We start from the raw sequence: 24,404 nt of genomic DNA, 5'->3' as shown, positions 1-24,404 counted from the left end.
TGACAGCATTCATCTTGCTTCCCTGCTGCCCAGCCTCTCACCACAGAGGAAAAAGGTCTCAGAGGAACCCCCCTTTTCCGAGGGGCTTTGTTCCAGTCTCCCGGGGTGTGAGTTGCTTGTGGAAGATAGGCCTGGCTGCCCTTCCAATGGCTGTTTCCTCCACCAGGCACGGAGACTTACAGAAGCAGAAAGCTGAGCTGCAGGAGCTAGAGAAAGTTCTGAGCGCCGAGCGGGAGGCACTACAGCAGGAACAGAGGACCAACGCGGTAGCCATGACTGAGAACCAAAGGCTTCGAGCAGAGCTGGACAGGTGAGCACCCAGCCACGCGTCCCCCCCCCCCCCCTGGGCCTGGGAGGAGTGGCAGGGACCCAGAAATCTCTTCAGACCCGTCCTCACTGAAACCTGCAGCGGGGAGGCCTGTGAACGCCTTGTCGCGTGTTTTCACAATCCCCACGATGCTGGCTAGGTAAGGAGCTGAGAGCTGTGCTGTAGGCATGGGCGGTGGTATTCAGCCAGTGCAGGAGAGGGCGGATCATGTATCTGGACGGGCACAGTCATCTTCAGGTGTGGTGGTAAGCCCAGCCCTTGGTAGCCACTGAGGTCCTTCTTATTCATCCTCCTGTTCTTGCTTCTCTGTAAGCAGACGCTCACTCCTATTCCTGGGTCTTTGGTGGATATGCAGAGTTCACAAAACACTCAAGTCATCTCTCCCACTGTGAACCAAAGTCCTGCCAGGGCCTATTTGTGCCATGTCTTTAGTGTTCAGCGGCGCGAGTCCTCATCGTGCTGTGTTAAACAGCCCCAGGGCGTAGCGCTCGAGTGCAGTCCGTGTCCCTGCAAGCAGAGTGGCAGCCATGTGCCTAGGGGAAACATGTCTGTTAGATAAGCTTCGCCTGCCTGAGTAGAGGGCTTGTGTGTTTGTTTCCAGGGCTGGCTGCTTGGCACTGGACAGCCTGTTGGTGTCCACTTTTTCTGGGCGGGGATGGGGGAGGGGGGGCTCTCCACTCACAGTTTTCCTTGGTTGCCTATAGTCCTTTGGGTAGAGTTGCGGTCTGGTGGGCTTCCCCTGGGCTGTTGCCATGTTCATTCGTGTCGTCCTCGTTTAGCTCACGTGTGAGCAGTCGTGTTGGTGAGACTTTACGAGTGTAGCTTCGGGTGGTACTAGGAGTCAGCCTCACAGTATAGCCCCTAATCCTCCGGCTCTTAGGATCTTTTTCCCTCTTCTGCAAGGTTCCCTGAGCCTTAGATGTGGGTATGTTTTCTAGATGTATCAGTTGGGACTGGGCTCCACATCTCTGTGCATTGATTGGTTGAGGTTTTCCGTAGTAGTTTCTGTTGCAAAGAGAAGTTTCCCTGATGAGTGTGAAACGGCTCTTATCTGTGGGTGTAAGGACAATTGTTTGTAGGTTGTTACTAGGGATTCTGCTGGTTTAGTAAATTACTGGTTGTAGATTCTCCTCCAATAACCATGATTTCACTAGTTCTGATTAATTAGCTAGGTTTCCAGTACCAGGCATGAGCTCTGTTTTGTTGAATGGGTCTTGAGTATAATTTGAGAGTGAGGGGTTACAACCAAGTAGGTACCACTGTGTGTCTATAGGGTTATCGGGCCATGCTGTGGTTAATGTGGTTCTTATGTGTCATGGCTAAGTGGGACTCTTGGTTTCTTCTCTCCTTTGGAAGCTTGTGGGTAGTGTTTTAGTGAAAAAAAGTATTCTCTAAAAAATATTTTTAATAGCATAGCTCTTTTTTCTCCTTAAAGCAAAATGCCTAAAGTGTAATGTAGAAGGCTACTGGCCAGGCTGTCCTGTTGAGGCAGTATCTTAGCCTGCATGCCTGTCTTCCCCCTCACCCCTCACCCAGGGCAGCGTGGTACCGGGGTGCCCGCCTAGAGCCCCAGAGGACGCCATTTGAAAAGCAGCAATTTCGATTGGAAATTTTTTGTCACGCACAGATTTGACTTTGTGTGACCTTGCAGTCTGTCACCGTGGGAGCGAGTACAGGACCCCCAGCTGCAGCCCCTTCTGAAGTCTTTGCAATGCTTTTTAGCCCCTTGCCCGTGTCTCTCCTCCCGCTAGGGTCAGTTTCCTGCACCACCAGCTGAAAGGGGAGTATGAAGAGCTACACACCCACACCAAGGAGCTGAAAACCTCTCTGAACAGCTCCCATCTGGAGCTGAACCGCTGGCAGGCTCGCTTCGATGAGCTTAAGGAACAGCACCAGAACATGGACATCTCACTGACCAAGCTGGACAACCACTGTGAGGTGAGGCGTGGCTTCTCGACGGTCGGGGGTGGGGGACTAGCACTCCTGGGTGGCTTCCCTGAGCCAAGGTGACTCCAGAGTGCCACCTGTGGCAGGGACATGTTGGAGGCCACTGATACTTGCTCCCCGAGGTCAGCGGTGGCTTCTGTCAGTCCTTCAGGACATGGTGGCAGCATCTTTTGTGCCTCTTCCTTTCAGTAGACAACTACATGAGCCTGGAATTGAGTGTGGCTGCCGGCTCCGGTCCTGGGGCACAGAGCTGGGTCAGAAATGGCCATCGTGAGAAGCAAAGCCCTCCTTTAGATAGGATCTCAGATAGACCCCACTATACAGAGTCTGAGGAAACCGAGCGGGTCCCTCCTGATTTCTGAGACACCCCTGGGAGACAAGTAGGGAACTTCAGCCCCAGCCAGATCTGAGCTGCCCATGGAGGAGGAGAGACCCTGGGGAGGGGTGGCACTGACCAGGGAACCCACACCCACTGGGGACTGCCATTGCCTCCCGAGTGCCGGGACTGAAGGCGTGCGCCACCACCGCCAGGCTTGAACAGTGATATCTTGCGGCTAGGGAAAATTAGCTGAAATTTTTGTCTGTGTGAGAGTGAAGTTTTGTTGGGAGACAGCCACTCTTAGGTTATCCATGACCGCTTTTGTGCTGCAAGGGCATAAGACACTAGGTGGCTTGGAAGGCCCGCAGTATCGCTGTGGATAGAAAAAGCGCTTTCACAGCAGAACTTCCAGGTGAAATGCATGGAAGCTACGCGTGTGGTTTAACACTGTGTTGTAGGCACCTTCAAAATAGTTATTTTTTTCAATGAGATTAGTAAGTTGTATTTTTTGGGTTTTTTTTTTTTTTTTTTAAGTCCTGGGGATGGCAGCCCTCTACCATTCAGCCACATCCCTGGCCCCAGTGACATTAATTGTAATAGCATATTTTATTTGACCAGTAGGTGAAACATACCATTTCGTATGTAATCTTGTGTCCCTCTCTTTCGTATTGAATTCTCAGCCTGCTGTGTGTCTGTCCTCACACACTTCCACCAGAACGGCTCCTCTGTGCTCTCGACAGCCACCAGCCTGGCAGCTGGCAGCTGGGTCAGGTGGCGTGTGCATAGGAACGGCAGCCTTCCTGGCTTGTTGAGCCTCTCCAGGTCTTTACTGGAGCAGACAGTACCGAGATGGACGCCCTGTGCAAGTGTTCCTTTGCCTGGAGAGGCTGGGTTCCCAGCACAGCATCACAGGGTCACAGGGTGTCTGAGCGGCTGTCGGTCTGTGTTTCAGCTGCTCTCCCGACTCAAGGGGAACTTAGAGGAAGAGAATCACCACCTGCTGAGCCAGATCCAGCTGCTGAGCCAGCAGAACCAGATGCTGCTTGAGCAGAACATGGAGAACAAGGAGCAGTACCACGAGGAGCAGAAGCAATACATGTAAGAGAACCGTGGTGGGCAGTGTGTCCATAGGGCCCCGGGCCACTGTCCCCAGCCCCCACAGCACACAGTCCTCACTCTGTCCTCTCCTCCCCAGTGACACCTGCTGCTTTCAAGACACAGAACGGCACCAAGCCATTAGGGCTTGAAGGGTTGGAGATGGAACTATGGCATGGTCTAGATTTCTGGAAGAGGTAGAGGTGTGAGGTTTCCTGCTCTCATGTGCCCTCTCTGTGTATGCATACATAGGTGGGGACTCGTGTGTGTGTGTGTGTGTGTGTGTGTGTGTGTGTGTGTGTGTGTGTGTGTAGGCCAGAGGTCAGCCTGGGAGTGCCATTTGAGAAAAGGTCTCTCATTGGCCTGTACCTTCCTGATTATGCTAGGCTGGAGGGGGTCCTCCTGTCTCCTCCCCACTGGGGTTACAGGGGTAATCCACTAGCCTGGATTTTTATGTGGCTTCTGAAGAGCAGTTACTTTACCAACTATGTCCTCTGCCCTCATCTGTTTTTTTCTGAAGTATTGTCCACCGCTGGAAGGCCCCTCTCTGCTTGTAGACTTGAGTAAGTTCCTTTGTAGAAATAGGCAGCCGGCACCAGATGTGTCTCTGGGAAGGATTTCAGACTGAGAACTAAGAATCAGTTTCTCCCTTGCCTGACATTTTTTCTGTGCCTTGGTTAACACCTGCCCTCAGCCATATGCAGGCCCTGGGAGCCTGGAACCCTGGAGCTGTCTCCATGTATGGACAGAGCTGTCTCCCAGTGAAGGGAGTCCTCCTGTGCTGCTGAGATGAGAGGAAGCCAGGTTGATAGGGAGGGTTGAGTGTGGCCCGGATCTAGGTGCTGAGAGTGTAAGAGACTTTGACTCTACCGGGACATGTTTGAAGGGATGGATGTGTGTCAGACGTAATGAATGTGAGGAAAAACCCCTGGGTTGGATAATCCGAAGTGTGTCATGCTATACCATGCCTGTCCCTCCCCGTGGCCAGCATCATGGGCCAGCCCTGTGCTGCTGGCCAGAGTGTGGTTAAGACAAAGAGAGCCAGCCATGGTGTTGGGGGGCAGAGGCCCGTGGCTTTCTGTTTGAGGCAAGCATAGTCTACAGATCATATTCCAGAGAGACCCTGTCTCAAAACAAAAATTTTAAAAGCAGTGTTTATGGAGGGGTGTGGTCACTGAACCCTGGAGCTTCCCTGGCTCTCTCTGATGAAACTATGCTGCCCCCTCTTTGCCTTCCGTATCTGCTCGTCACCTATTCAGGACAGTTTATGTGAAAGCCCACACTGTAATTTGGGGTAAAAGTGGCAGTTGCTTGAAGAAGTTGACCTTCTGTAATCCATGTTTTAGAATCGCCAGCCAGGCTGGGCAGGTGCTGACGAAACAACACAGAAGACCGGTCCTAGGGAGATTATTGGTGATTGTCTTTTTGTATTAGACAGTGACTGTGTCAGGCCAGCCAGAGGCTTGGCACACCTCCCAGCTTGTTCCAAGCAGCGTGCACCCCCTTGGTGCCTTTTCCCAGAGTGCAGCCTTGGCAGTGGGCTCTTGGGAAAGTTTTCAGTGTGGGACAGGATTTTCTCTGCTTCAGCAATGAAGTAACCTGAGCGAGTCACCGCCTAGGGCCTCACTTTCCCATGAGGGGTCTGAGCTAGCTGCCCCACAGGAAGCCCGCAGAGTTCAACAGGCATGGCAGACACCCCAGGGCAGACACACCCCAGGGCAGACACCCCCCAGGGCAGACACCCCCCAGGGCAGACACACCCCAGGGCAGACACCCCCCAGGGCTGCCAGGCACGTGAGCCGGCTGCCAACATGCAGAAGCAGAGATTTGCTCCTTGAGCTTCTGGCTTTTCAGACGGTCACTGTACCCATCTGCTTTCTTTCTGCATGGTTGCTCTGCTGGGGCTGGCTGCCCGGGGCATGCTTAGACTTGCCACAGCCTCACTGTGTAGCTTCAGCCTGTTGCCATCTCTGCTGGTCATCTGAAAGCATTTTGCCTCACAAGTTGTTTGTTACCAGGCCCCAGGGTGCCTGCCTTCACAGCACTGACTGGCGTTTGCAACCCCAGTGCTGGGTGTTAATGCGCCTGCTGAGGTTGCTGCATGAGTGTCTTCATCAGGCCAGTGGTGCCCGGTGTCTTGCATAGTTTGGCCTAGCTGAGAAGTCATGGGAGTTCCAAGTGTGAGTGTTCAGGTCAGAGATTTGCTCTCTTTATCCCACTTAGCTGGATCCCAGGCGCTCTGAGAACATGCATGGCCGGCCGGGTTTTTGTTTTGATTTTTTTTTTTGAGGTAAGATCTCACTTTGTAGCTTTGGCTAAACTGGAACTCAACTCTGTAGACCAGGCTGGCCTCGAACTCAAAGAGATTCACCTGCCTGCCTCTGCCTCCCGTGCTGGGTTAAAGATTGATAGCTGGTACCACTGAGCATAAATTCCCAATTCAGTGACAAGCGTGATGCTGGTCTCCCTCAGGTCTGAGCGCAGACCCTGGTTTCTGATCTAGCTTGGCCTGCTCAGTATGTCCACTCGCTTATTTAAACTGGATTGATTCCGTTTCCTGTCCCTCTGTTCACAGAGACAAGTTAAATGCTTTACGGAGACACAAGGAAAAACTGGAAGAAAAAATCATGGATCAGTACAAGTTCTATGACCCTGCTCCAAAGAAGTGAGTGGATATAAACTCAGTGACTTTCCTTCAGTGACCATGGCCCGGGAGCCATGGGACAGCACCAGCCCTGTGCCCCCACTTAACAGATGTCCCTCTGGCAGTGGCTCTCTGTAACGAGTACGGTTTTTTCTGCCTGCCGCCTGGTCTTGTCCCGCCGCTGCGCCAGCCCCAAATAATACACAGAGACTCTGTATAGATATTATACTGTTGGCCAGTTACTACTTTCTTATCGGCTAGCTCTGTCTTAAGTATTAACCCATTTCTGCTGATCTATGTATTTCTCTTACTGGGGAGCCGGCAGCATACTGCTTTCTTCAGACTCTCCATCTTGACTCCTCCTTACTACTTCCTATTTCCTCCTTGTCTCCTAGTCCCTCCTATCTTCCTTTCCTATTGGCCAATCTCAGCCTTCCTAACACTGCGACCCTTTAATACAGTTCCTCGTGTTGTGGTGACCCCAGCCATAAAAATTATTCTTTTGCTACTTCATAACAATAATTTTGCTACTGTTATGAATCATAATGTAAATATCTGATATAAGACCCCAAAGGGGCCACAATCATAGGTTGAGAACCACTGCCCCATGGCAAAATAAGTTAGAGCTTCCTTCAGCCTCTCCCTGTGCATCCCAGCTTGTCCTGTGAGGTGTGGCAAATGCTGTTTGGCCCTGATGAGGCATGGGGGGAGGGGTGACTCACCCACCAGCCTGCTAAGAGGCAGAAAGTTGTGAGTCAGGGTCATTAAAGCTGGTTGGCTCGTCAGAGTTTTAATATGATGTCGACAGCACAGCCGCGGCCCTATGAGGGAAAGGGATTGTGAGCAGAACGCCTGGCCGGGCCTCACAGTGGGCTACACCTTGGCCCTGTCTCCTCTGTAGACACACCGCCTAGAAGGGATGGCTTCACACGTAGTGAATCTACCCCCATGAGCAGTGGCCCCAGGTTGTGGGGCTAGCTCAGTACCTGTAGATTGCCCACCATCTCTTTTGTACTTCCCCTGGTCACTGGCCTGAAGCCTTGAGAGAGAGCAGCCCCTAAGGACTGACTGCCTTGGCCAGGCTGTGAGTTGAAATCAGCACAAGGTCCTTTCCAGTCTCAGTCTTCTGTGTGGTGGGGCCTGAGGCTGTGATGAGGAGTCGGGAGGCAGGTAAACAAGGGCCACAGGCATGCTGCTGGTCTCTCCTCCGGGTCCCTAAGGATGCCTACAAGCTGCACTTCAGCAGTTCCCTGTAACCCAGACACCTGTGTCCCTGGTGTGCTTACCAAACGCCAGTCAGCGAATACCCGTCATGTCATTGGTTAACATTAACCTACAAATGGCTTTCACAGAAGAAAAAAGCAGAACAGCTGGTTAGCACTGCCCCATTTTTACACATCACGGATGAGTAGCGGTTTAAGTGCGCTTCTTCTAGGAGACCGGCGTGAGTTTCTCGTGCCACATACCCTTCTGCTCTGCGTAGCCTGCACCCCAGAGTTAGGCTCCTGTAAATAAGATCATGACGATGTTCATGAACAATGTCCTCCTTTCTTGAGGGTACTGGGATCGAACTTAGAACCTTTTCATTGCTAGGCAAGAGCCCTGCCACAGAGCCCACACCTTTGGCCCAGTGCCATTGCTTGCCTCTGTGAGCATCAGTTGTGACTTCTAAAACATCTTCTAACCAGGAAAAACCACTGGATTGGAGCCAAAGCCCTAGTCAAATTTATCAAGCCAAAGAAGGAAGGTTCCAGAGAACGGTTGAAATCCACCACAGATAGCGCCCCCTGGCAGCCGGAGCCCTCCGACCCTGCCTCACCAGCTGCCTCTCAGACTCTCAGATCACAGACAGAGAACATCGACAACCCCCCATCCGGTTCCAACTGCGCAGAAGAACGGGACACCCACAACGGGCCTGTGGGGAAAGGTAGGTGCAGCTGCCAGAGGCGGCAGAGTAAGAACAGGGGCTCCCAAAGCTCCGTTCACTGATGGGGTATGCCATGCCTCTGTGGGAACGTGGTGGTGTACGTGTGCCCTCGCTGGTCATGTCACCAAGCCAGTCTCTGGTACGGCTGTGTTGCCCAGACCACTCTGTTACTTTAGAATGAGAAGCATTCTAAAGTGGTTACTCGAACATCCAGGGTTGATGCTCGGGCAGGCCCCCAGGGAGACAGCAGCAGCTGAGTCTGGGGCTCCTTCAGATGTATCAGAGGTTATGGTTAGCTCTGCTGTACACAGGTGTATCACTCCTTCTCCGTGCCCAGTACAGGAAGTCCTGAGTGGCTGCTGTCTCCATCATTTGAAAAGCTCCTTGCTTTATTGTCCACACACATTTGACCTGGAGTCCCCTAGTCTTGGGGCACTGGGTGTATCTTCCCTGAGGGCTGGCGTTTGGAATTCCCTGGGGGCTCTCGTGACAGGAACACTAGTCATCCTTGTAGTTCATCAGACGCCTCGGGCCAGATGAGCTGCACACAACTCTGCCGCTGGTGAAAAGCGAATGGCAGGCAGCCTGCGGTGGCTCTTCCTATTCCCGTGCAGTGAAAGCCTCATCTAAAAGGTTGCTGGGGCTGGAGAGCTGGTTAAGAGCGCAGACTGTTCCTGCAGAGGACCTGGGTTTGATTCCCAGCACCCGCAGGGCAGCTCCCAGCTGTCTGTAACTCCAGCTCCAGGAATCCAGTGACCCTCTCTGGCTTCCACAGACACTGCGGGCACACGTGCACTTAATTCGTACAGGCAAGCACTCATACACATAAGGTAAAAGTAACTTTTATTTTTCTAATTTTGGGGTTTTTGAGACAGGGTTACCCTGTGCAGCCCAGTCTGTCCTGAAACTCACTCTGTAGACCAGGCTGGCCTCAAACTCAGAGATCCACCTACCTGTGCCTCCCAAGTGGTATTAAAGGTGTGTGCCACCATGTCTGGCTCTCTCTCTCTCTCTCTCTCTCTCTCTCTCTCTCTCTCTCTCTCTCTCTCTCTCTCTCAAGACAGATTATTGTGCACACACAGAAGGAAGATTTTGGCAAGGTGGGCTGGTATGATACCAACATTGTTATCTTAGCCACTGCTAGGCCTGTAGTGACTGAACACTTTTGCCGCTAAATCCAGATTTTGGATCTGTTGTGATATCCAAAATGACCCTCTTAGAATCTGAAATACAAGGTACCTTAATTGCAAGAAGTTCAGGGTTACTTTATACTGTGTTTTTTGGGACTGGGTTATTTATGCCAGACCTTCACCCTGAGTAACTAAATTTTTAGCAAAGTCACTGGAACTTTCTGAGTGTGTGTGGGGGATCCCAGGGCTCTGAGGAGCTAGCTGACTGAAATGAGTTTCAGGTGCCCTCTGTTATGTGTCACATTCATCATTACAAGTACCCGGTTAGCTGGGAGGATACATGTACCTGGGGTCGGTTGCGTCTCCATTCTTCACGCAGACGGGAGTGGGTGAAAGGTGAGCCAGGGCAAGATTGAACAGGGCCTCATGCTGCAGGTCAGTCTTGTCTAAACTCATCATGTAACCCAGACAGGCTGTGAACTCATGACAATCCTCCTGCCTCCATCACTGAGTCCTGGGATTACAGGTGAGAGCCACCACACCCTGGCTCTTAACTAACTCCAAACATTAGCTTAATTAACATCTCTTAAAGGCATAGAGGTTTCGCTTCCAGTTTCCATACTGGCGGTTTTTGAACGTTTCCCATTTCAGCCTATATTGTTGTTTACATTGGACAAATTAGCTGAGCTCAGTATAACTGAGTTAAGGAGACTTCCAGAAGCCGGGGTGTGGTGGTACACACTCCTTTAGTCCTAACACCTGGGAGGCAGAGGCAGGTGGGTGTCTGAGTTTGAAGCCCTCGTATTGTACAAAGCAAATTCCAGGACGCCAGGGCTACACAGAGAAACCCAGTCCCCCTCCCCCCAAAAAAGGCAAACATTTCAGAGCAAGAGTGTCTACCTGGTCCAAACTGCCACTGGGGGCTGGGCTCCCTCTGAACCACTGTCCATACTCTCGCTCTCTCTAACCCCGAACAGCCCTTGAGGTGGACATGATTACTGTCCATTTGTTATATTACTTATTTTTTAGAAAATGGACTCTTGAAGGTAACACTGAGAAGGTGAAGCTGATATACAAATAGAGATCCAAGCCTCAGCTGTGGTCACAAACCCAGGCCCCTTATTCCCTAACGTGGGATTTGACCACCAGGTGGCGCTGTAGCAAAAGAAATAGCAGAGACCCTGGTCTCCACTTTAATCCTAAACCAGAAATCTGTCGGACAGGTTAATGCCACTGAAAGGTTTGTTCGGGAGCTTAGATCAGTTGTCTGCTTTGTGGCGTCTGCACCTGAACGGCTAAGGAGTGGAAAGCATGGGGGCATCTGAAAGGAGATAATTCCCCAGGCCTCGGGGTAGGAAGAAGACATTTGAGTGTCTCTAAACTCACGTTGCCAAAGGAGGCGATTCTAGAATTACACCCTATTGTGAGTGCTTTGGGTAGACTGTACCCTGACAGCGGGCCAGCGTGTCATTAGGCGTGTCCGATGAGTTGTCAGGGAGCCTGTCATTAAAATGAATGAGTAAGAGGAGCTGGCTTCCGTGTTAATAAGCATTCTTATTTAATAATTTAACACACTGAAATTGAAAAATCATCTAAACCGGCAGCTCCTGCGGCAGGGTATAGTTCTCCTGATGCGCTTCATGAGTAATGGTTGGCACCAGGCTGCCACTAAATTAAATTGAGTCGGCGCGTACGTGGTTCTGGCCCAGGTGTTGGGTGTTGCTTAGACAGGGTTCCACTTTCCTGTGTTCACCTTGCTAACCCAAACTCATTTGTGATTATTGTTAATTTCATGTGTTTGTCTTTTGTTTCTCCTCTTTTGGGTTATCACAATGATAACGATTTAGCATCCCAGCGCAAAAAGAGTCCCTTTTTGAGAAGCAAAAGCAAGGATAAAGACAAGTCTCCATCGGCCCACCCGGCTCTCTCTAAACGCCTGCGGTTCTGGTCCTCCTCCGACATCCCATCCTCTCCCAACGAGTCTGTCTCTCTCTCAGACATCGGGGATTTCTGACCCTCCCCTTTACCGTGTGTCTGCATCATGTGTCCCTCCTTCATTTCTGAAATTCAAACTACCCACCAAAGGAAGTTAGTCCCTAAAGGCCATTGGTCCCTGGTGGGCCCCCGTTCCTCACCCCAGTTACAAAGTAGCCATCGTGGATTCTGATTGCAAAATAGAAGATGAGTTGTCATGCTCCCGGGACCATTCTTCAGCACAGTTTTAGGGGACCCCAGGATGTACTAAGTAAGTGAAGAACCTCGTGTCCCCCCGTCCCCGCATCTGCAAGCTTATGTTGTGCCTGTGTGCAAAGCGGGAGTGGCCAGTTGTCGCTAAGCGCCCGCCGGCGAGTGGGCCGCCCTTCTAGAGATTTATTTTTAAGCAGCTAAACTTTGCCCCCTCCCTTGTCAGAGTACAGAGCTACTGGCTTCTGCTCCCAGCCCCCAGTCTGTGTTTGTGAGTGATTGCTAGCTCTTCTCTAGCATTTTGAATAATTGAACTGATTTTGCCCAGCCAAGACTGGACTTTTTGTGACTGTATTGTGATTCTCTGACATCTTGGATGCTGAAATTAAGACCATAGCAGACAGAACATATATCAGGACAAAAGTCACACCCAGACGGGGGGAGATGCTGACCAGCGAGGTCACCACCACTGTCATGCTTCTATCTGCCACCACAGCTCTGTGATTTGGGCCGTGGCCCCCTGTCTCCTGTATGGCTATTACATATTCTCCCTTAAAGTGGTCCGCCGTTTGCGGTTCACTTTATCTTAAAAGAGGAAAGTTATTGTCAGTACCGTGCTACACATGGAAAGCAAGTGTGACTGTAGAAATCAGGTGACCACACAAACCTGTAACCATGACAACATTAAGGTTGGTTATCATTGCCACTGATTTCAGCTTATGACCCCGTCTTTAAGAACAGCAAGCCGTCAGTCTGTCTTCCTCGCATGCTATTGGAGTTGTGCTGGTCTGTCTGGTGTTCATGCTGTCTGTCTGCCCATCTCCCACCCTTCTGGACCTTCGTTTTCCCCTGACCCACAGGAAGGCCTCATCACTTCATTCTACCAGACTTGAGTCTTGCTTCTCACCAGGGTTATCATCCAAAATCCAATCTCCCCTTGGTCCAGATCCTGGGATCTAGGCCTTGAAACCACACAGAGAAGAGCCCCGAAGATCAAGGGCCAGTGTGTGTCAGCGTGGCCTCTACCTGCAGCCTGGCACTTGGGCATGTGGCGCAGGCATTGCACAGAAGGCCCGTCCAGCTGTTAGGAATGCTCCCGTGTTTTTCTTTCGTTTATTTGGGGTTATTTTGTTTTGAGGTGCTGGGGCTCGAACCCTGGGTCTGACCCATGCGGTGCAAGCACACGGCCTTCTCACCATGTCCTCAGCCATTCCACTCAATTATATCTTGTATCTGGAGATCCCAGACTCACTCCTATTTGGCTCTCTGCTTATTTGAGGGGTTTTTGTTGTTGTTTTTGGAGGGGGTGCTTTAAAAAAAAATACTATTTAGTTTCAACTGGTATACATGTTTATAGCAGGAAATTAACACTGCATAAAAAGTCCAAGGTACGGGCTGAATACCACCCTGCAGAGATTGAAGTTTTGGGGTTTGCTTGTTTTGTTTCTGAGAACAAACTATTGTGAGCTTGTCAGTGAACTTCCTTTTGACACCCAAGGAACCCAGTTGGCAGGGCCCTTAGCACCTCAGTGGCAGGACTGGAGACAACATCTGCAGGCATTTGCTTGGGCTGTGTAGACAGGACTTGGTTCTGAACAGGACCACAGAAAGTGCACCCTGCAGCTGGCATTTGGACCACCAACGTTTTATTTCTCCTCTTGACTAATGTTTCTTCCCTGCCCGTCCCTCAGTGCTAACTGTGTGGCTTAGCCTCCTCTTTCAGCCGCAGCGGGGGCCACCCAGCTTGTGTCTCTGTGGTCTCTGTGCCCTGCTGCACCTGCTTTAGGACTTGATGCGCTTCCCCAGCCTCGGCACTGGCTTACAACCTCATTTCTCAATGTCTCCTGCCCCAGGCCCCGGGGACCTAAAACCAAAGCGAGGGTCCCCACGAGGAGGCAGTATTGACCGCACAGACACCCCCACTGACCCGGCTGTGAAATCCTGGCCCTCGGAGCCTGGCTCCCGGACTTTTTCAACCTCGGCCATCATGTCAGCCCCTTCCAGCTCCACCCCGGTCCCCAAGCACCCAGGCCGCACCAAAGGTGAGTATGACCTCTGTAGATGGTGAGCTCTGGGCCTGGGGCCCTTCTAAAGACCAAGGATATTCACAGAGGGGGAAAGCTGATGAAGACTTCTGAGTCACAAGTCGATGCAAGCCTTGTCTCTACTTACCAGCCAAGTGACTTTGGATAAATAATTCAGCCATCAGTAGGCCTAAGTACCAGAGAAAAACCAGGACCCACCAGCAGGGGCATTCAGGCATTGGTGGCACCGGGGCTGGTCTGATACCAGGCAGCTCCCTGGAGTCAGGAAGTATTTTCTCCAGAGAAGGTGAATGCGAGGGTCTCTAACCTGTAAGTCTGTTGACAGAACCGAGGGCAAATGTCCCATACTGAAAACAGCGACATCAGTGAGGGCTTTGCAGATATGCTGTGTCCTAGAACACCTCAGGCCCCAAATCTGTGTGAGTCTCACTATGGCTGATGCGATTCCCAGCCAAAGAGCTTGACCAGATGTCAGATGAAGCCCACAGAGGCTCAAGAATTCTGTGGATACCCGAGGAGATCCTGCAGCCCCAAACAGAGGACACGCCAATGCAGAAGTCACTAGAATAAACTGGGGTGTTTGGAAGCTTTGAGGGGAAAGTGTTAAGATGCTAACAGTGATAAGAAAAGTTACAGTGCCCGGGCTGGAGAGATGGCTCAGAGGTTAAGAGCACTGGCTGCTCTTCCAGAGGACCCGAGTTCAAGTCCCAGCACTCTATCTGGTGCCCTCTTCTGGTGTGCAGGCATGCATGGAGGCAGAATGCTGTACACATAATAAGTGAACAAATAAATATGTAAATCTTTAAAAAAAGGAAAGAACAGTTACAGTGCCCGTGAGAACAGGGTGCTAGGAATTAGGAAAGAAATGACGGCAGAGAGAAGCATTTGAAAATGTAAAATGGTAAACAGGAGAGGAACGCTGGAAGTTGCCATCCTTATAATTGAAGAAAGATAAAAATACAAAAGAGAAAGAAAAGAAAGAGAAAAGAAGGAAGCAAGCAGAAACAGCTGAGTATGATTGCACCTACACACTCAGCCTTGGAAGGCTTAGGCATGCACGGCGACACTCGTGGGGTCCCGGAGTTCACAGTCTGGACCCTTGTTGCCAGTGCTAAGTAACTGATTTCAATATGGAGGGAGATATTTCCAGAGATGACCCACATTCTGCTCAGATAGAAGCCGGCAAGCTGGTCGAGGCCTCTTGCTGACTTGCTGATACCTTGTTAGGGGCCGAAGGCTCCAGGCTCGCCCTCCCTCCCACCTCTGCTGGTGAGTCCCAGTTGTCTCTTTTTTCTTTCCTTCCCTCCTGCCGCCTGATGGCATTGTGGCCCCTAAAGACGAATTGTTTCCACACCCTCTGTCTTTGGTGCTGCTGGCTTTGGGGTTGGAAGGGTTCCTGGGGCAATAGACTCAGCTCCATTACCTGCCCCTAGGCCAGAGCTCACCTGCCCTTCAGGCACAAGCACAAAGTGTGACTTGAGTTATGCGGGATCAGTCCAGCGCATTAGCTCGTCTCCTCTTCCCATGTAGACAGAGGAGTGGGATCACCAAACATGCCCTCCCTCACCCCAAGACTTGAACCTTACCTTGATTCGGGGGGCTAAACAAAGGCCCAAGTTGCTCATGCAGCCAGGGTCCCCAGGGTTTTCCTTGTGGGTTGTAGGCGTTCTAGAACCCAGGTACGTTAACTTTATTCTCACTTTAGGTTGTAATTCAGATGACAACCTCTGCGAGCCTTCCATGGAGCCTGAGGGCCCCTACCACAGGCAGCCAGGTGAGTGGCCGGAGTGGTGTCAGGTGGGTTTTTGTGACTAGCACTTTGCGTTTACGTTGAGCATCATGCATATCATGGAGATCTAACACACAAAAGAGGTCAGAGTGGAATTGTCCCAGTGCACGTGGGGAATGGGGGCACAGGGGCGCGGGGCTGCAGCCTCTGAGCTTGCCTTCTCTGCCCTGCCCGGGAGCTTCATCACGCAGTTCCTACTTGCAGCCTCTACAGCTAGGGGGTTCGCTGCCCCCTAGAAGCCTCAGGTTCTGAACTCTTGGCGTGCCTTGCTGTACAGCATCCCCAGGTTTGCCGGTGAGTCCGGTGACCAATGCAGGGAGCGTGTTTTAAGAAGGCCTGCTCTTTGCTCTTGGCCTGGGTCCCAAATGCCCATGGTAACACCGAGTTTATAAAATCCCAGTATTAGACACACTTCTCACCTGCCTGTGGATGTTGTGAGTTTCCGCAGATGACAGAACAGAGAACACCCTCCCAGGCTTCTCAGAACTACAAGTCGCTTTGGTTTCCATCTGTCCGCTTTCATTTCTCTCTCCCTCCCATGTGTCCTTCCGTCCTTGAGCCCAGCCTTCAGGCATACAAGACAAACACTATACCCAGTGAGCTACCACCCCCAGTCTGTTTTTATTTTTATTTTATGTGCATGCATGTTCTCCCTGTGTATATGTCTGTGTACTGCATGTGTGCCTAGTACCCCAGGAGGCCAGAAGAGAGTGTGGGATTCCCTGGAACTGGAGTCATAGGTAGTTATGAGCCACCATGTGGGTGCTGGGAATTGAACCCAGGGCCTCTGGAAGAACTGGTCCCCTTAAATGCTCAGCCGTCCCTCCAGCCCCAGGTCTTGGTTTTTAAAAAGTAATTCCAAGGGGGTTGACAAAATGGCTCAGTGTGCAAGAGCATGTCCCAAGTGCAGGCCTGGCAACCTGAGTGTGATCCCATAAACCATATGGTCAAAGGAGAGAACCAACCGCTGCATTTGCCCTCTGACCTCCATCCTCATGTGCACATGCACGCGTGTGCGTGCGCGCGTGCACACACACACACACACAAATGAATACATGTTTAAAAATAATGAATGTTTTAAAAATTAAAAGCAGTGGGCTAGTGGGAAGGCTCAGCGGGTGAGCCAAACACGACTCAGAAGCTTGGGGACAGTACTAGACCAAGACTCTCGGTGGAGGGCCAGTCAGAAACAAATGCACTGGGTGGCACTAAAGGGAAACAACAACGATTATTATTTAATTTTGGTTTAATTGTGAGTTAGTGCTTTACCAGGTGGTTTAGGGTAGCTTTGAACTCACACCCTCCCGTTTGAGCCTCCTGAGAGCTGGGATTACAGGTTTGAACCACCATGCCGGCTCACCTGTGCTCATCGAACAATTCTTTTCATTCCATATGCCAAACAGAGAAGCTGGTGCTCTTGGAAGGGCGCCCACCTACTATAGGGTGCCCCACTCTGGGTGGACAGACAGGCTCCTGGGCCAACGGCCTCATTAAAGAGTCTGTCTTACTCACGAATCACTAACGCTAACAGTGTCACGCTCTCTAAACAGTGGGTAGGAGACAATGCTGGCTCCCTCGACTACTCCGAGCACGTCAGACAGAAACTGAACCCATGTAAGCCTCCACGGTTTCCCTGTTGAGGAATTTCTCCCTACACTTCTAGGGTCTGACGCTTACTCAAAGCAACGTGTTTATGTATGGTATGTTATGTGTGCGAGGGCACGCACAGAGGTCAGAGGACAACTTGCAGGAATTTGTTCTCTTCTACCATGTGGGTCCTGGGATTGAACTCAGGCCATCAAGCTTGGTGGCGGGTAAAGGTTTACCTGCTGAGCCTTCCCACTAGCCTACTGCTTTTAATTTTTAAAACATTCATTATTTTTAAACATGTATTCATTTGTGTGTGTGTGTGCATGCGTGCGTGTGCACATGAGGATGGAGGTCAGAGGGCAAATGCAGTGGTTGGTTCTCTTGACCATATGGTTTATGGGATCATACTCAGGATCACTTTGCTTGGGACCCAAGTTGATGCTCCTTGGGGACATCAAGCCTTGTAGTGTTTCTGCTATATGCCTGCACTTGACTCCGGGGCTGGGCCCGCAGAGACATTGGAACATTGCCCCTGTCCCTCGGGGTTCAGAGCCCAGAAGCAGCAGTGTTTTCTCCCCTGACACTGGTACACGCTACTGCAGGGGGATCGGGATGGCTCTGCAGACCCTAGAAGGGATGGTCCACCCAAGGCAAGGAGTGATGTGCCATCCTTCTGGAATCTGAAGCAGGTTGATGTCTGCAGCAGCTCGGGCTGACACTTGTGGCTACAAGGGCTGAGTGCTTCCTTTGTCACTAGCAGCCTTGAGTTTTCCGTTTAGAGCAGATGACTGTTGGAGGCAGGTGACTGAAGGACCTGAAGAAAAGTAGACAGCATGTAGAGCGGCCCCTCCGCCATGGCACCCTGTGCTTACCTAAAGGAGATGCTTAGACACATGCTGCCGCATGCAAAGCACTCGCTGTCATATACAGTACCTCACTGCTGTTTAGGAAAGGACTTTCAGTGTGGGTTCCGGAAAGTTCTGTGCAGTAAGAGAGGTAGTCTCTAAACTCCAACCCTGGCCTTGCCCAGAGGAGCCCTTATGTACTTTTTGTACTGGAATTCTGCGATGTGGCCTGTTTTGTTACCGTTTTAAACTAGATGCCTAGACCTGGTGACAAATAGAGACCTAGCTTTGTCGACTGTGTCTAGCCTGCTGAGTGCTGTGTCTAGCTCTCTGTTGCTGAAGCCACTTGCCTCAGAAGAAGATATGCAGCATCCTGCAGACCTTTCTGCCTGAGAACACTGGCCTGAACTGGTGTAGAATTGCGTTATGCTTTCTTCCTTGAGTTGGGATGTTAACCTGGGACCCATCTGGTCATTGGCCCTTTGTATTAAATAGTCATTTCTTCTCAGCATCTCGGCCAAACAGCTTGGAGAGTAGCAGGAACACATCCAGCAACAGCTCACCTCTGAGCCTCAAAGGTAAGGCTCTCCCTGAATTCAGTCCCCAGTACTGCATAAACTGAGTGTATGCCTGTAATCCTAGTGCCTGGGAGGTAAAGGCAGGAGGATCTGGACTTCCAAGGTTACCAGCCTGGGTGATGAGAGACAGTTTAAAAAAAAAAAAACTTAACTAAATAAAGCTGGGTGGTGGTGGCGGCGGCGCTCACCTTTAATCCCAGCACTCAGGGAGACAGAGGCAGGCGGATCTCTGTGAGTTCAAGACCAGCCCAGTCTACAAGAGCTAGTTTCAGGACAGGCTCCAAAGCTACAGAGAAATCCTGTCTCAAACAAATAAAAAACTAAATAAAAACTAATAAAACATGAAGAAATATTGCCTGCTATCTAGTAGTTAGAAAAATTTTTAAGTACAGTTTTCAGTTTTGGTGAGAGTTTTCTGTTTTTACTTTTCATCGGTTTGTTACGAGTCAGAATATAGTGTTAATGGCCGCAGAAGGACTCCATCTGGGTGGCAGTAGTGCCCAGGGCTTGGGGGCAGGGTTTCTGAGCTGGGGTAGCTTTAGGTGATCTGCAGGGGGTGGGACCGAGCCAAGGCTGATGTGCGCCCCATATTACTCTCCCAGGTTCTTCTGACCGTCTGCACAGCCGGTGTGACAGCTTCAGCAGCTCAGACCTGATTCCCAGCAGGGACCCCAGCACACTGTCCCGGGATGCTAGCACCCCAGGACGCGGTATTCTCAGCCGCCATGAGTACCCTCCACTCCGGAATGGGCCTGTCCCCCAGGAGAATACCCAGAAGAGGGTTGCAGCTCCAGCCCACACTGGGGCACAGCCCCGCTCAGCCTCACCCAGCAGTGAGATGGTCACATTGGAGGAATTTTTAGAGGAGAGTAACCGCACCTCTCCTACCCATGTGAGTTCTCTGGGCCAGCTGGGCTGGTATTGAGTGCCGCTAGCCAAAAGATCACTGTGAACTGGCCCTCGGGCCCCGAGGCTGCTTTTCCCTTAGAAGCCAAGCTGGTATAGCCCGTGTCATCTCCAGCAGCCACTGGCAAACTTGGAAGGGCTTTTGAAGGACCACAGAGCCTTGGTTATAGCAGTTTTGGTCTGCCCCTGTAGAGAAGGCAGGCTTGGGCTATTGCTGGCACAACTGTGCTTACATGCAGTGACGTTTGAGTTCTATATGATTTCACATTCCTTGATGAAACAGAGGGGGGTAATGGGGTGGGGGAGGGTTATTGCTAGGGATTGAGCCCAGGGCTTTGTGCCATTCCTAGTCTGCTTGGTTTATTTGTTTGTTTTGTTAATATTTTTGTTCAGTTGCTTAGAAAACTTGCTTGAGCTGGGCATGGTTGCAATCCCCTTATGACCCTTGTATTGAAAAGGCAGTGACGCGCAGACCCCTGCAGCTCACTGGCCGGCCCGCTATGCTAATTGGTGAGCTTCAGGTCAGAAAAAGACAACATGAAGGTGGTCGGCATTAGAAGAGGTTTTTCCGTGGCCTCCACATACATGTCTGCACATTGCATTGCAATTGCATTCAGACACACACATCACACACGTAATGCATTACCCACCCACCCCCCAAAGACTTGTTGGCTCACACATTGTGAGAATAGGCTGCAACGTGCTGGAGGCATAATTAGTAGAGTATTTGCCTGGCTTGGGCAGGATCCTGGGTTCGAGCTCCAGCAACACATGCAAGCACACATGCACGCACATTTAAACACATGTGCACACATGCGCGCGCGCACACACACACACACACACACACACACACACACACACCTCTACCCCTACCTTTGAGAAACTAGCTGGATTGGGTTCAGGGCTCCATCATGCTGACTTGCTCATCGGCGTCTCACACCCTCCTCGCCCCATAACCACCTGCTGACAGACCCTCCTCTGTGCTCTTCAGGGCCACCCATAGGATGTAGTATGCCGTCTGTGTGAGCTCTTGGGGTTTTTGAGTGAAATTCACCATCTTGACCTTGAGGACTGTTGAGTTAATGCTTCAGTCTTCCCCCCTTTAGTAAACAGATTTCATACATGTAGTAAAATCTACGGCCTGTACTAAGAGAGCACAGAGGCATGGAGAGTAATATAAAATACTTTTCATGAGTGTTCATTGAATACCTGGTGTCCATTGGGCAGTAGGCATGGTGCCTACTCTCCACAAATAAAGCCAATCAGCTCCTCTAGAAGTTTGCTCAGTGCCTGGCTTCATGGTCAGCACAGGAGAGAAACATGAAGCATGGTCCTGGGCTCACTGCATTTGTATTTCTGTCAGTCATGTGCTAGCTCCATGCCAGGTACTGGAGATCTTCACACAGGGTAAAGGAATGTTCTACAACAGGTGATGTGGGCTTCAGTTTTGTTTTTTGCTTGTTTGTTTCTTTTGTTTGTTTGTTTGTTTGTTTTGTAGATGAAGCGTAGAACAAGCCTGGTGGCACAGGTGATAAATGACATCTGTGGACATTAACAGTCACAGCTCTTCCTAGATGCTACAGCATCCATAGTGTGTCAGAAAGTACCACCTTTCTGGAGTACAGATGGCTCCTAAGCCACTGGACTGGTCCATCCTTTAACTTGGCACCACTGCAGATCACAGCAGGATCTTGGAGCCCCTGACCCTTACATCCTGTCTGAGCTATCGTCTCTTCCTCTTCCCATTGAAATTATCTGTGTGTGTGTTTGGACAGGTGCACGGTGGCACATGTGGATAGCAGAGGTTTTCTCCTTCCTTCAGTGGGTCCTGGGGACCTAACTCAGGTTGTCAGCCTTGGTGGCAGGCATATTTACTCACTGAGCTGTCTTGCCAGCCTTGGAAAAAACACCTCACCTTGACTGATGCCTCTGCTGGCCTGTGAGATGCTAGCTAATGGCTACAGGCCCCCGCAACATCACAGACCTTTGCCTCCGATAGCTCTGCTTATTTTTAGGGTAACCTGGATAGGAGAAGCAGAGCCCTAAGGGAGCTTGGATGAGCTGCATCCACTTGTGGGCCCTCCAGCTCTCTGGCTTCTCCCTCCCTTCCCAGCTCTCTTCCCGTCCTCAGGAGGAAGATGTGGGTGGCAATGCCATTCCTGGTGTGTGTCTTGTTTCTTTCCTGTCCTCGTGAGTGCCCAAGCCTGTGGGATGGGTAGAGAAAGAAGGGCTGGTTCACCTGCTGCCTCCAAAGCCGCCTCACCCCTGCTCTGTATACCGTAGGCGAGGAGAACAGCTGAAACAGCAGACCGTGGGCCAGGTCTCATTACCGACATTAAAAATGATGGCTTTGTAGGAAGTCACTTCCCTCTATGTCTGCTTGAACAGTTAGGAGCTGGGTGGTGCCTGGCATTCCTTACCCTCTACTCCTGACCGTTCTTCCCAGTCTGCTTCTGGGCATGCCCAGAAGCCCATCAGAAACAGAAATGGCCTAATTTTCTCTTCTCTCCTCTCCCCAGGACACTCCCGGTGGCCGTAACGACCTTCTTAGTGACTACTTCCGAAAGGCCCATGATCCTCCAGCCACAGGAGGCCAGCCAAGACCACCAGCTAGGAAAGATGGAGCCAAGATGCCCACCAGCTTCGTGGCTCCCACCACCAAGATGTCGGTCAACTCCTCTGAAGGGCAGCAGCTGAAGCCAGGGCATTATGTAAAACCCAATTTGAGACCATCTGAGGCTGAGGCTCTGGCCGGGGTCCCTTCGAGACAGGTCCAGCCTCCCCAGAGCCTGTCTCTGGGTAGACCCAGACAAGTCCCAATGCCCCCGACTTGCCACATGCCTGCCAGCCGAAGCGCATCTCTGAGTAGAGCCTTCAGCTTGGCTTCAGCTGACCTCCTCCGGGCCAGTGGGCCAGAAGCCTGCAGGTCAGAGTCTCCTCAGAAGCCAGGGTGTCCTGAGGCCGCAGGGACCAGAGACACAAGCAGCCTCAGCCTGCAGGGCTCCCACAGCTTAGCCCGGGAGCGGACTCCGCTGGTAGGAAAAGCTGACTGCTCCTCTCCAGGCCCAGGTAGCCGTGGCCGACCGTTGGACACAAGGCGCTTCTCTCTGGCCCCACCGAAGGAGGAGAGGCTGGCCCCACTGCAGCAATCCGCCACAGCCCCAGCCCTTGCCACTGCATGTAGCAGCCCCCCGGGCCAGCACTTTCCTCCCACCGTGGCTCCTGCTGTCAGGACAAAACCCAAAGTGCCACCACACTCAGGGGAGGTAGCCACCGTCGCTCCCGTGCGAGCAGGGCTCAGCACCTCAGAAGGAGATGGGTGCCCAGGGCATGGCTACAGTGAGGGGCTCCTGACCAAAAGCCCTGGTAGGTCTCCTGACTTGGCTCCCCATGTGAACCGGGGCCCTGATGACTTCAGTCAAGGGAGCAGCTCAAAGAGCACACCAGCATCCCCAGAGCCGGGTGGGGACCCACAAACAGTGTGGTATGAGTATGGTTGTGTGTGACTCTTGTCATTGGATCTGCAGCTAACAAACGCTAAACTACTTGTGCGCCTTCTGATTCCAATGGCCTTTTCTCCTATTTGCCCAGGGTGCCAGGAAAGGGTATAGAATGTGGAATGGGGTTCCCACACAGTCATCCCATTGGTTGATAGAAACACTGTGCCAAAACCTAAGAGGATTACTCTCCAGGGCCTGTAACTTATCTTCTGTAGCTACAGCTTCCAGCAGCTGGTGTCTAATTGGACAAATCTATTTAGCACTGGGACTGCTTAGAATTCATTGGCAAAACCAGTTTACGCAGAAACAGACACTACTTGAGTGAAATACTCATTTGCAACCTGCCGACCTCCGTTAAAGAGTGTGTGCACATGTGAATTACATGCATGTATACCAGGCTCACAGAGCTGGCAGTGTGCTGAGAAACTCTACTCCTGCCTCGGCCATTGATTTAGGAAAAGCTTAAACTGGGTGAACTGCAAAGATCTGCAGGGCTTTGGGCAAAGTCCAGAGCAGGGCTTGCTGTTCAACCCAGGACCATTGCCACCCCGACCTGGGCTCCAAACAGGGCAAAGCTTCAGGACCAGCCACAGGGGCTAGGCTCTGCTTAGTGGGTTTTGAGGCTACCCAGGGACCAGCCTTTTGGGACTTGCCAGGCTCACTTTCCTACAAACACTGGATGTGCTAGGCCTAGAGTGTGAAGCAGAGATGTTGAATGTGTGTCCCAGTGAGGGACTGTCTGACAGGCATAATTAGTACACAGAAGGAGGGCCAAAACCACACTTGCTTTGTAGTGTGGCTGTTGCAGCCAGCCTTCCTTAGATGAGATGGAATGTTATTATTTCTGAGTAACTTTGGGGGTAGAAACCAAATTTCTTTAATATATATGTACACACATGAATATATATATCCATATATATGTGCAAATGTATATGCTCTGGGGGGGCCTATTTATTTCCTGTTATGTTGGAAGTTATTCTATCAGGCTCTGCCTGCTGTTTGTGTGTCTGGTCCAATCCCTGACATGCTTTGTTTCCTGTTGTAATGGTGCTTTTCCTGGGATGGACTAAACGATTTATTTTCTGTTTTGATGTAATGTGCTGAGAAAGAAACAGGGAGACCTCTGAATGTTAACAAGATCCATGGTAAGGGTGTTTGGGTTGTGTTAAATAGCCATTCGTCTTGGGAGACAAGGGCAGGGCCGTAATAAAATGGAATGGAACCTGGGTGAGTCCTGGTTTTCTTCCCTGAACCATGGCCGCATGCAGTGGCCTACCACAAACTAGGGCTTCCAGCTCCCACACCCCAGCCTCCTCAGCTGTGGGAGTCCATAGGTGGCTGAGTCATTGGGTATGGGAAAGCTGCACAGCCAGCAAGACAAATGGAAAGAACAGAAGTATCCTGTAAGTGACAGCAGCTCCCATGGTCCGTGTCACATCAGTCAGTGTCAGGTGAGTCCCAGTGGGGCAGGCAGCGTCCACATTTCATTTTCCCAAAGATACACAATTCCCAAGTGCTAGATCTCAGATTTGCGTCTTAAATCTGGTGGGTGGGTGGAGGGATGGAATGGGAAAAAA

At 51.2% G+C, this 24,404-nt stretch overlaps 1 protein-coding gene across 2 annotated transcripts in view; it reads left to right on the top strand.

Annotated features, from left to right (window-relative positions):
- The window catches only part of Ccdc88c (coiled-coil domain containing 88C), a 115,513-nt gene extending 91,460 nt beyond the window's left edge, over nucleotides 1-24,053 (top strand). For both annotated transcript variants that reach the window (XM_051196472.1, XM_051196473.1), the window contains 10 exons: nucleotides 167-310; nucleotides 2,080-2,266; nucleotides 3,547-3,692; nucleotides 6,265-6,354; nucleotides 8,022-8,260; nucleotides 13,428-13,616; nucleotides 15,325-15,393; nucleotides 18,353-18,421; nucleotides 19,024-19,313; nucleotides 21,847-24,053. In XM_051196472.1, the coding sequence (XP_051052429.1) occupies nucleotides 167-310; nucleotides 2,080-2,266; nucleotides 3,547-3,692; nucleotides 6,265-6,354; nucleotides 8,022-8,260; nucleotides 13,428-13,616; nucleotides 15,325-15,393; nucleotides 18,353-18,421; nucleotides 19,024-19,313; nucleotides 21,847-22,833 (2,410 nt within the window). In that variant the 3' untranslated portion in view covers nucleotides 22,834-24,053. The remainder of the gene's footprint in view (nucleotides 1-166; nucleotides 311-2,079; nucleotides 2,267-3,546; nucleotides 3,693-6,264; nucleotides 6,355-8,021; nucleotides 8,261-13,427; nucleotides 13,617-15,324; nucleotides 15,394-18,352; nucleotides 18,422-19,023; nucleotides 19,314-21,846) is intronic.
- The last annotated feature ends 351 nt before the right edge of the window (nucleotides 24,054-24,404 follow it).

Source organism: Phodopus roborovskii, unplaced genomic scaffold, assembly GCF_943737965.1.
Source record: "Phodopus roborovskii unplaced genomic scaffold, PHOROB, whole genome shotgun sequence".
Classification (NCBI taxonomy): domain Eukaryota; kingdom Metazoa; phylum Chordata; class Mammalia; order Rodentia; family Cricetidae; genus Phodopus; species Phodopus roborovskii.
This window is presented reverse-complemented; position numbering and strand designations above follow the sequence as displayed.